Genomic DNA, 13,012 nt, shown 5'->3' with positions numbered 1-13,012 from the left:
AAAATTGAATTAAAAAATTACACAAAAAAATGAGGAATTTCAAATAGTTAATTTGATACTAATATCGATATATTTTTATCAAATTTTTATAATATTTTCAAACATATATTTTATTCAAAAATAAAAACATCATCGCTTTCTCAAAATCACATAGCTGAGATAAAGAATAAAATGAAATATTAAAATCACGATGTATCTCGCTGCATTGTGCGAGTACGCTTCTAGTATTTTAATAATATAATTAATATCATTATCTTTATAACGGAGAAGCTATTGGAATTGAATGTGATTTTTTAGGGATTTAGTTTTTTGATTTTGTATTTTAAAGAAATTTTGAAGAGCCTTCAAGGTCTCTTTTCAGTAAGCAAAAAGAGGGGGAGACCTTGGGTGTAAAAATAGGTTTGATCGAAGTTTTTCACGCCGTGTTTTTTTCAAAAAAGTTGGACTTAATCGGTCTTTTAAGGCTTAGTCTAAACCTGAGTTTTTTTCGAGCCGATTTGGACAAAACTTTAAACTTGGTCTTTTTATATGCGAGAGTGTGGGAGAGAGAAAGGGATAAATTTGAAGTGCTTGATCGAGGGTTTCGTTTTATTTTTGGGATAATCTCTTTACACCTGGTATAAAAATCTCTCCCGAATAACATAAAGTCGCATCAATTTTATTTTTATTTAATGGTAGATTTGAGAATTTAGTTATATATATTTTAAAAATAAATACTTATTTTGAAATAAATATAAATAGAAATGTAGACTTCTATTTTGAAATGAATGGAGTAATATTTATGCACGGACAATTGAACTTTACACATACAAAAGTGTTTGTCAATAGATCAAATTTATATCAATATTGAATATCATTAATATATACATATATATATATATATATATATATATATTAAATTAGGTTTAAAGGTATAATATAAGGGTTTAAAGTGTATTGTATAATCATACAGGAATGATTTTCGTTGAACTAAATCACTAAATCTTCAATTATTTTTAGAACTTGCAAACCGTCCCATGTTCTATAAAAAAAAATTCTACATGCCAAGACTGTTTTTTCAGTATAAATACGATATGTTGCGATCAAATGAAGTTCTCATACTTGAATCTATACGTTCTCTAGTTTTATCATACATATAAAAGAAGAAAATTTTGAGAAAATGGGGAGTTGGAGGGAAGATTTGCAATATTAATGCAATTCAAGTGAGAAACGTACCTTCACTTGTTACTATTTTAAGTAGTTTGTTATGAATTAATCTTGTATATATGTTTATTTAGGAGGAGGATGTTGACACAAATAAACGAACTGAAGGCGTGGAAATTGAAAATGAGAATGACACATCGAGTTTTTCCATCGACAAGGTATAATTTTTAAATATAGCTACTATACATATTATCTTGCAAAATCATTCAGTAAAGTTATTCACTTAAACAAATCTAAATCTTAGTTTTTTCATGTCTCATGCAGATTAAATTGATTGTGTGCACACTCCACCATATAGGGCGTTCTCTTTATTACAGTAGCCCAAATGTAGGGATGGTGATTTGGCCCGACCCGGTGGGGAACCCGGTTCACCCGACCCGGACGGGGACGGGGATTCCCCGCTAAAACGGGTATCGGGGCCGGGGCCGGGGCCGGGGATCCCCGGTAGAGGCAAACCGGGGCCGGGTATTGTATCCCCCGACCCGCCCCGCACCCGGTATATATATAAATATTAACATTTTGATTATTTGGGCTTATAATTGATATGTGCGGCCTGTTGGACTTATGGACTTGGGCTTTATAATTGATATGTCCAAATTTCAATCATCTTCTACTCTTCTTGACTAGATATGATGTAATTATATTAACACTTGTTTTAAATTTTACATTTCTTTGGATTATTGTTAATTTTACAATTTTATTATTTTTATTAGGCAAGACTAGATATGATGTAATTATGTTGTTATGTTGATCATGCTTAGAAAAAACTTATTAATTTTTATTTGACCGGGTGTTGACCGGGGTTGACCGAAAGTTGACCGAGGCCGGGGCCGGGGCCGGGGACTGTGTGTATAAACCAGGGCCGGGCCGGGGATTGCAAACCCCGGCCCATCCCCTCCCCGTTGCCATCCCTACCCAAATGGGCTCATGTCTAAAGTTATATTTGCATGTAATGATTGTGGTACATGTAGATGTAATAAAATCTCAAGTAGAAATATTGGCACCAAAAAAATCAATTGTTTATTTGGATTGGTAGGAAACTATTTAAAAGGATCCGAATGTTGGACGTTAAACAATTGCTTAGGAAATTATTTAGAGGGGTACGAATGTTGGAGGTTAAACATTTGCTCTATAGATGACACATCTATAAATTGGACGTTAAACATTCGTACCCTTCTAAATGGTTTCCTACCAGTTCGAATGGTCAATTGATTTTTTTTGCCAGTATTTCTACCACTACGATCACATGCGAAAATAACTTTCGACATGAGCCTATTTGAGCTACTCTTGGATCTTTTAATAACAATTACGTAACAAAGAGAACGTCTTACATTGTGCACCCAATCAATTAAATTTTTAAGAGACATGAAAACCTGAAATTTAGATTTGTTTAAATAAATAACTTTACTGAATGATTTAACAAGATAATATTTATTCCGGCTATATTTAAATATTATCCTTTGTCGGTGGAAAAACTTGATGTGTCATTCTCATTTTCAATTTCCACGCCTTATAAATAACCGAAAATAAAGTTATATGTGTATTTAAAATTAATGGCTATAATATATTTTATTATTGTTTGGATTTTTTTAATAAAAATGAAATAGATTTTAAATAAAAAATTGTTAACGTAATGCAATTTCGAAGCTCTTTCCCCCTGTCATACGTGTGAATAGCTCGACCCATCTATTTCTTTTGAGTTATCGTAAAAAAAATTATATGGAATAATATTTTATTAGTTTTATATATTTTCAGAAAATAATTATTGATGTTACATAGGATATATAAAATAGGTTTTTATAAGCAAGGTTCTAATCAAGTTTTAAGCTTTATAAATTACGGCGAGACTACGACATTTTTTAAGACATGTCCTATGACGACATATGTATACATATATGTATGTATGTATAAGAAGATTCAAACGAGAATGATAACAAAATAAGAGAATACCAAAACAGTCAAATCAAGTGCAAAATCACATGCGATTTTACAACAACAAGCGACGTAAGGGTGAGCGGGGGAAATGGCTCGCGACCTCAAGTCGTGGTCAAAGTCGTGTGAATCACATGCATGTGATTTTAGTATAAAATTACATGTGATTCCACCGTTTTTTATTATTATCTTATTTAATTATTGTTCTAACTTGACGCTATGTATGTGTATGTGTGTGTGTGTGTGTATATATATATATATATATTTATTTATATATGCTTGTGTAGGGTTGGGTTCACGTGAGACCAGCCTGTTTTCGTGAGACCCGTGAGACCACATTTTTACACTTGAAACTTCACAGCAAAAACACTGTGAAGGTTTAAAAAAGTCGAACCTTCACAGCAAAAACACTGTGAAGGTTACCTTCACAGCATTTTGCTGTGAAGTTTCAAGTGTAAAAAGGTGGTCTTATGGGTCTCACGAAAACAGGCTGGTCTCACGTGATCCCAAGTCTGCTTGTGTATGTTAGTAAATTAATATAAAGTTATAAATCTAAATATAAAAGAAGAACTATTTATATCAAGTATATATATATATATATAGAGAGAGAGAGAGAGAGAGAGAAAAACGTTCAAATAAAAACTTGATCCATTTGTGTAAACCGTGTAAACCAATCTCATCCATTCATTTTCTTGATCAATGGCTAAAATTATTATTATATATATATATATATATATATATATATATATATATATATATATATATATATATATATATATATATATATATATATATATATATATATATATATATATATATATATATATATATCGAGCTTGTAAGATTATGATATCAAAACTGCAAAATGAGTATTAATTTTCTTAAGTCTCTACTCACTACTTCTACTTACAACAATCTACATGAATTCGTGTTCGACTCTTCTGTACGAGAATGAGAGTAACGATTTACCCGTTTAGGATTTTAGTTTTTATTTTTCCTTTTTATGTTTATTCAGGTCTTAGGGTGTCCTACATAATAATCATCCATCTCTCACATTATATGTTTAAAAAAGTTCTAAAAGAAACTCTTACAAAATAATGCACCGTAACGTGTCATAACTTGCCATGACACGCCCTAACGCGTTACAACGAAAGTCAAACCTTAGAATGAACCCATATGAGTTAACATCGCGACGAAGCCCAACAAAGTCTCAACGTCATAACGAGACCATAACAAGTTATTTAGACCATTACGATAATATTGCAAAACAGTATTCATTGTAGATATATTGTAACTACAGTTTGAAGAACTCCCCACTAACATATATGATCGAGACCAACTACAATAATTTTGGAATCAAATGAAGTCGTCGGTGGACAGAAACAACAAATCTCAAATATTTATGGTACAAAAATAGGTGCTACTATACAATCTCTTGTGTTTGTACTTACATATATATATATATATATATATATCCAATGAAACAGAGATGATGTCGACATTTTTTGGCTGAAAAACATGAACAACAATTAGCATATATAGTTAAAGCAAACAAGTCTCATGGTGTGGTCATTTTGTTTTTAACACTATGGAAGCTTAAGCGGCCGGAATTACTTGAGTATTCATCGTCCGAATGGAACTCTAAATTACTAGTTTTCGTTGGACATCCGAACCTCTCTGATAAACAAAAGCTTTGGTACCTCATCCGTGAAACTTTAACTTCAGTACAAAACATAGCCTTCACCGGTCTGTGATCAGATAGTCGGATTTCGCTTCTTGTGTACAGAAGTTGCTTTAATCCCTCGCCCGTCCAAATTATCCTATCGCACCTATGTATGTATAAAACAACAGAGTTTCTTGAAAACGCATATTTTCATGGACGTTTTATAACCAGAAAGCTTTAATTCGATCCCCTTGCCTCAAATAATTTTAGAAATGCGTTTTAAGACCCGTTTATATTCGTACTACGAATTAACGAATTGAAAACAGTTGATGTAATAATCAAAGAAATTAAGATGAATAATTACCATGCAGGAGCACGTTTCTTTTTGGCTCTGGTAGCAAGATGACCACAACCATAATATTCATCACAATTGGGATGGTATTTGTAGGTAGGAGCGAAATTGATGGTTCCTTCATGCCAAGATTCAAATGCTTGACCATCCATCAGTTCCATTCGAAGCTGATCGTTTTCGAGGAGCGTATTCCAATCCTTCCTATTTACTAGTAACCGTGTCTCCCTTTCCGGCAAGGAAATCCGGTAATTTAGGTCTCCGAGGAAAACAACCCGACTGTCGTAACAATAAAATCAACAAATTATTACATATTTGGGTAACCGTCGGTTTTTGGGCCAGCTTGCACCGGCTAATCTTTCAAGTGACCCACTGATTTCTACTAATTAATTAAATAATAATTGTTTATTAATTATCTAATATTAACGATAATTAGTAGTTAAATACGATTAATAAAATTTAATAATAGCAACGAAAATAAGCAAATCAAGCAAATCATCTCTTTGGGGCGGTTGAAGATTAATTAATTTAATTAATAATTGACCACTTTTTTTCAACAACTACATCATTCAAAAAAGAAAAACCTTCTAATTCACACTACTAGAATAATGGGTATTTTCGGCGGACCATTTCCGCCAAATTGCCGACGGACATAAAAAAATCAACTTCTGTTAATCACCAACGCCAACTTTTCCGGCGGCTGTACCCGCCGATAATATGTATTTCCGACGGATATGGCCGTCGGAAAAGTTGTCCTGTTTGGTAGTGTCGCAAGGCACAAAGTTTTATATTATTTATGGAAGTAAAGCTTCAAGACATTTTTGTACGTATTATTCCTTTTAGAAATATTGAAAGATATCCTACCTCAATTAAGCTACTTTTAATAATTTAATTAGTAGCCATATTCAAGAATTAATTTTGAAATTAACCGTCCAAACAAATCCAACGAAATAATTTTGGAAGTATTGCGACTAATTTGGGGACCATATTTAATTAAATATTAATACACACACATATGTATATATATATATGGTTGGTTTAAATAAATATCGTAAAAAGTTTAAAAAGAACAATTATTAAATAAAAGAACACAAAAACAGTCAAATTACGTGCAAAATCACATGTAATTTTACACAAACGGTCAAAACAAGGGTATGTGGGTGACATGGCCCCATGACCTTAAGTTGCAGTCAAAGCTAGTCGTGTGAATCATATGTGATTTGACCGTTATCATATTATCTTATTTGGTTATTTTTATCGTATAAACTTGACTCTATTTACATGTATGTGTATATATACACACAAGTTATATCTTTAATTTCATGATCATAAAAGGCGGGGAAGATGTATAATGGTTTTATGACATTTTCGTGTTTATATATGAGAAATCCATTAGTTATAAAAAATAACTATAAAAATAATTAGATTAAATTTTTATTAATCGATTATCACAAAATAAAATGTTTCTAATATTTTCTAAAACCGTATTTCATACAATTATACGAAGTCCCATGAAATTCCAATCACTCTTAAGGATTTCAAAATTCTATGTTTGTAGGATTTCAACTAGATCTTATAATTTCAAACCAAACATAAAATTAGAATGGATTTGAAATACCAAATCCCAAATTAATTCCATTTATGCGAACTAAACGTTTCAACATACTATTTTTGTTACAATAATCACATGTGATTATTTAATTAGCTTTACTTGAGCATATGTGCAACACTAACCAATGATCGATTAGTTCTTATAACTTTACTTTTTGTTGCTTTATTTATTATAGTTAAATAGACACACAAAAATATAAACACAACGATCAATATGATTGGTCATTTAAATTAAGTTAATATTTTTAATATAAATTAAAGTAACCAAAAAATTTAATAAGTGAACGTACTTATATTTTTGGCATTTATTGAATTCTCTACGGCTGAAACCCAATCGTTTTTGGTAAAGCTATACTTAATTACTTATTATCGTAATAGCAAAACATAATATAATTTTCATCATTTTTTTATTTAGACTTTATCTAAAATATAATATTTTCGAAGTTTTCCATCTTTAACTATATCTATTAATTAATAATTATTTCATGCATAATATCATGCTAGAAGGGTACGTACCCGTACAATACAACGGGATACATCTTAATTTTAATATTTTATTTTATTTTATTTTGTTTTTGTTGATGTTATAATACGGTTTTGAAAAAAACGATAATGGTTCTATTTTTGGATAAAATATAAATATAAAGATTATATTATAAAAAATTGAAAAAAAATATTGATATTGGTATCAAATTAACTATTTAAAATTTCTTTTTTTTCTGTATACTTCTTTAATTCATTTTTTTTATTTTTGGTTTAATAATATAACTTTTCATAAAGATAATAATTAAGTATTTTGTTAGAACTCAATGATTATCTTAATTATGTTTTAGATTTTTTATATTTAAAATGAAATGTTAATTCTCTATTTGATTATATTTATCCATAGTTAGTTACATGAATTTAAACATTAAACTTTAATAAGTTGTACTTACGTAAAATTTACTTGTAATCTTGAATTTTAAGTAACATGCATCAATAAACAGTACTTCATGTATAAAAAATGGTTTTTTTTTAAGTTTTTTTGTAAAATGTTTTATAATATACTCTGTGTGTGTATATATATATATATATTAGAAAAATACTCATGCAATGCAGCGAGACACATCTCGATTTTAATGTTCTATTTTATTATTTGTCTCTGTTGATGTTATAATACGATTTTATGTGTTTTTAAGAAAGCAACCAAAGGGCATTTGGCTTAGCGGTATCATAGCCCTTGGCCTTCTAGAATGTCAGGGGTTCAAATCTCACCATAGGTGAGGAGGGTGTGTGAGTTTATTTGTTGCATTTGCCGTATATAAATATTATATACTTCAAAAAAAAGAAAAAAAAAGAAAACAATAATGATTTTATTTTTGAATAAAATATAAATTTGAAGATACCATAAAAATTTAAAAAAATATATATATCAATGTTAATATCAAATCAACTATTTAAAAATTCTCATTTTTTATGTAATTTCTTTAACTTATTTTTTTATTATAATTTAATTTAAGTTTAATAACGAAATAATTTATTTTTGGTTTAATAATATAACATTTTATAAAGATAATAATTAAATATTATGTTAGAACTTAATGATTATCCTAATTATATTTTAGATTTTTTATATTTAAAATAAGATGTTTATCATGTATTTGATTATGTTTATCTCTAGTTAGTTACACGAATTTAAATATGAAGCTTTAATAAGTTGTACTTACGCACAATCTACTTGCAATCTTGGGTTTTAAGTAATATGCATTAATGAACAGTATTTTACGCATAAAAAATGGTTTTTAAGAGTTTTTGTCAAATGTTTTATAATATAGTATAGATAATGAAAAGATACTTTAATGATTCAAATCATTTAATTAGTAAACACTATGTTTAATTTCCAATATGTAATGTAAACATATACATATGTATGCAAACTAAAGAACCCTTAATTGTGTTTTAGCATAAGCGTTAGACTAAGATACTTTTGTTTCTTCCTTTGTAGTATATTTTATGAATAATCATAAAAAAAAAAAGGACCACTATTAATTAGTTGTTATAAAGGTTGTTTTATATCATCTGCCGACTCTATTCGATAACGACGACACACAAATTCACATCAAACTTCAATAAATTCAGGACCAAGTTGATATTTTATGTCACACTCGTTATGTTTTGTTTATCATTGGAAATCATTGGGTAATTAATCCGACAAGTTGAAGCGAATTTGATTGGTAGGTGTCGTTGTGTTTGATAAACACAAATTAGTATTATAATTAAATGCAACTTATTAACTTTTCTAAACGTGATATTGGTTTTTTATTTATAAACAAACCATCGTTCAATGCAAAGGAAACGATATATTTTGTAAGAAAATTTTGACAAATTTATAAATCCATGAGAAAATGTAGCTTTGTGTATTTTGTAAATGATGATTGTTAAGTTTGTTCGTGTTAAAAATAGAATTAGGAATGGTTCTAGACGTTTACTAGTGTATCGAAAACGTACTCATGGTCGAGAATCATTTTGGGGAGATCAAGTGAAGGTCCCATGGTTGTGGGAAACGTTGTCCGCGACAATATCTCTGAGGCATTCGAGTTTCGGTTTCTCTCGTCTCCTTCTCTCCCTCCCGATGCGAGATGACCACATATAAAGCAAAAGCTTGTCTCGTGGAAATGAAACCGAACTGAAACCGAGCCCTGTAGATTGATCAATCATATAATCACCACACGAGATTAATTAATACAAGATAATAAAGCGTAATTTAGGTTGAATGGTATATATGGGTTAAATCCCATGCATGCATTTGTAAAAAACTTAACAAATAAATAATACCTTGTTTCCTAGGCACCCGATGATGCCACAACCTACGCAAGACACATTAGGGTTTCGAAAAAACGGATGAAGATCACTGCGAACCCAAACCGATATCAGTATCCCAACCATTTGTTTGCTGATGAGACACCGAAACTCGTGTTGGATCATGCTACTCTCAATATTTGATCTGTTGCCTTTTGTTGCATGAAAGGAATTTCGTTGCTTCTCTCTCAAGTTACCGTTGTTGTAGTATTCGTTGTGTGATTTCTTGTTTAGGGTTTTCCTGATCAACGAATTCCATTTCATCGATATTTTCTTCTTTTCGGATCCAAGAACATTTGATGCTCTTAGAGGAACCACTTCTTGAAACCTTAAAAACAAAACTAATTTAGAATTAGTAGGAAAGCATAATAATTTAATCAAAATACTTGTTTTTTTGTCAAGAAAGATTACCCGAGTACATAAATATCGCACGAATTGTTGCATGTATCCAACAAATCATCAATATTCAAATCCTCGGTAGGTGTAACACCACCAACGTTCCATGTACTTACGAAGACCCTTCAAATTAAAAAACACAAATTTATATGTATATATATTACATATATTTAACCAATCCTCAATTAAAATAACAATAGATGAATTTTAAAATTTCATCGTAAATAACTTAGAGGTCATGAGTTTGAATCTCGTCTTAGTTTTCTTAACGGAAATTATCAAACTGTCGATATTAGACAATGCACTTGGCATAATTAAATGGTGGGACAAAACTCAAGCCCTGTAGGATAATATTCTGGGAAAGTCTCAGAGAGAAAAGACAAAGAAAGAAAGGCTTAATTGATGTGTGTGTGTATATATATATATATATATATATATATGCATATATATATATATCTTACTTGAACTTTTGTGTATCATGATGATCTGTGAAGATGATCTTAGGACTGGGGAGAGGTTCGAGATCCAACGTCGATGGAAGATCAAGAAAAGAAATCGTGTTTTCTGGGAAATCGGTGACGAAGTTGTTGGATCCCAGTGTCTTCCTTAGTAGCTTACTCGCTACCAATCTTGGCCACATAACCTTAATGATAAACACAACATATATAAGAATGTATGTGAGGTTCCATACATGTGCTTAATTGCTGATTAGATATGAATATATATGCATTTGCATGTTGTGTATTGTATGTATGTGAAATATATATATATATAGAGAGAGAAAGAGAATGGGAGTGTGCATGTGTGTGTGAGAGAGAGAGAGAGAGAGAGAGAGACTCACTTCTCCTCGCATGGTACGACGGATAACGGTGGTGTTGAAGTTGAAGATAAAGGGAGAGCAGAAGAGAAAGCCTCACCGAAAGAGAATATCCAAAGAGATATAAAGACATGGGAGGAGAGAGGTTCCTTTTTTTTTCAATTTTTTTTTCTTATTTAATTTAGTTTTTTTTTTTTAATTTGTAGATGAAGAGCAAGTTGGAAGTATAGAAACAAATAAATGACGTCGAGCTGATGTCTCAGCATGGAGATACTTATGAAGATATATGTGTATAAATCTTTTGTTACGTACGATCCATTTACCAAACGTTTATCTAGGTAAGTGTTTACCAAGTCATGTTACGTCAATCAATCGTCATATATTACAACAAAATTGACTTTACAAGACGTTGAAAATATAGTTTGTTTTATAAGACTTAAGTTTTGTAGAATCAATTGTGCATACTATGTAAAAATGTTGTAATAAGTTATAAGACGTTTTTGAACGTGTTAATAAGAAAATTGAAATAGGATGGAGTTGGAATCAAATCTAAAGAAATTTGACCAGACATTAATTTGTCAGATGAATTGAAATTTGTCTACTCGGTTCTTAGAATGTATTCCGAAATTGGAATGAGAAAAATAATAATAGATCAAAATGGCCATTTATGGCATAACGGCGGTGGTTGATGATGGGTAATGTGTGATGGTGGTGGGCGAGAGTGGTAGGTGTGGTGTTGGGCAGTGAGTGGTGCATGGTGGGTTGCGATGTATGGTAGTGGTAGTCGTCGACAATGGCGATGGTTGTTGATGGTAGTTCATAGCTGGTGGAGGTAGACGACTATCGTGGTGGTGGTGATGTTCCATAATGAGTAGTGGTGGTGGAGAGGTAAAATGGTATTTTAGATAAAGTTTTGGAAAATCAAATGGAGCAAAAATAATAGCTAAAAACCCCCATAATTTTCCATTTTCTCATTTTTGGAGAATTTGTTGCATGTTGAAAGTTCGTAAAATTCTCTTAATTTAGCTATTCTAATATTAGTCCATTATAGTAAACCAAATACTATCTTAAAGTTGTTCTTTCAAAATAAAAAGCTATCGCTAACAACGGATTTGAATGGATAAATAATAACAATACCTTAATATATGACGATTAAATAAACAATAGTACAAAATCATTTTTGTTTTAAAGATTTTTCAATAAGAATTGCAATGTGGTAAAGTAGAAGTTGATGAATGAAAGATGCACATCTTATGAGTAGTGTATGTGTATATATATATATAGGGGTAAGATCAAATGTTAATCAAAGTCTTTGTGTTAACTTTGTTAACCGATCTTGGTCATTCAATCTTTCAATAAACGGTTATGATTAATCATGATAAAAATTTATTTTTTTAAATTTAAAATTGCATAAAGATAAGTGAACAATGTTGAAAAGGGTATTTAGGTAAAAAAAAATTATGTAACTCCCATATCATTAATTAATTGGGAGTTACAAAATCAAAATGCTATGATTTTTTTGTTAATTTAGTTTTGTTAATATAAGAACCATATGAACACAACTATATATATGAACCATTGTGTCAAATACGAACAAAAATTTGACATATATATGAACTTGGACTGCATAGCATTTATAAACACAATATGAACATAATAAGAATAACTGTTATACGAAAGAAAATAAATAAAAAAAATGTATGAACACGATATGAACAGCTTGTGAACAATAGTTCCTTCATTATAAACATATTCAGGAGCGATCCTTTGTCAATTGGAGTTTTATACATGCATTGCATCCACACTGTTTAAGGTTCACTCCTTGTTCATATATGTTTTTGATCTTATATGGTTGTTCACCCCTTGTTCATATCGTGTTCACCTCTTGTTCATATCGTATAAAATATATGAACACATAACCCCAACGCTATGAACATCGGGTGCAAACACTTACACAAATATAAAAATTTGGTATCAAGCTTAAAAAATAACATTTGTGTTCATATAATAGAAGTAACATGAACACAATGGTTCATGATTCATAAAAGTCGGTAATATGACAATATGAAAATGGGCGTAGTGCATGTACTTCCATTTGAACATGTGAATTAGGTACGTATTTTAATAATTAAAGAAAAAAGATATCAATACAAGATGAGTTATAAAAACACAACATATCGTAATGAACATAATTTCGATTAAA

General features: G+C 30.4%; 1 protein-coding gene across 1 annotated transcript; it reads right to left on the bottom strand.

The window, feature by feature from the left end:
• Positions 1–4,508: 4,508 nt before the first annotated feature.
• LOC112523395 (type IV inositol polyphosphate 5-phosphatase 9) lies at positions 4,509–10,898 on the bottom strand. The gene is made up of 7 exons (XM_025132985.1): positions 10,834–10,898; positions 10,454–10,635; positions 10,008–10,115; positions 9,573–9,924; positions 9,246–9,436; positions 5,163–5,426; positions 4,509–4,964 (listed from the first exon to the last, which is right to left on the bottom strand). The coding sequence occupies exons 1-7, from the start codon at positions 10,843–10,845 to the stop codon at positions 4,694–4,696; spliced, it is 1,380 nt and encodes a 459-aa protein (XP_024988753.1). The 5' UTR covers positions 10,846–10,898; the 3' UTR covers positions 4,509–4,693.
• Positions 10,899–13,012: the final 2,114 nt, after the last annotated feature.

The sequence above is a fragment of the Cynara cardunculus genome, assembly GCF_001531365.2.
Source record: "Cynara cardunculus var. scolymus isolate 2C chromosome LG 12, CcrdV1, whole genome shotgun sequence".
NCBI classification, from domain to species: Eukaryota; Viridiplantae; Streptophyta; class Magnoliopsida; order Asterales; family Asteraceae; genus Cynara; species Cynara cardunculus.
The sequence above is the reverse complement of the archived record's forward strand: the minus strand, read 5'-3'. Positions and strand labels throughout refer to the sequence as shown.

Excerpts from the sequence above, each read along its gene's own strand:
- LOC112523395 (XM_025132985.1), bottom strand. Across the intron at positions 5,427-9,245 it reads AAAATGATTCTCGACCATGA|TCGGGTTGTTTTCCTCGGAG; the intron begins GTACGTTTTCGA and ends TTGTTACGACAG. Across the intron at positions 4,965-5,162 it reads AAGAAACGTGCTCCTGCATG|GTGCGATAGGATAATTTGGA; the intron begins GTAATTATTCAT and ends ATACATACATAG.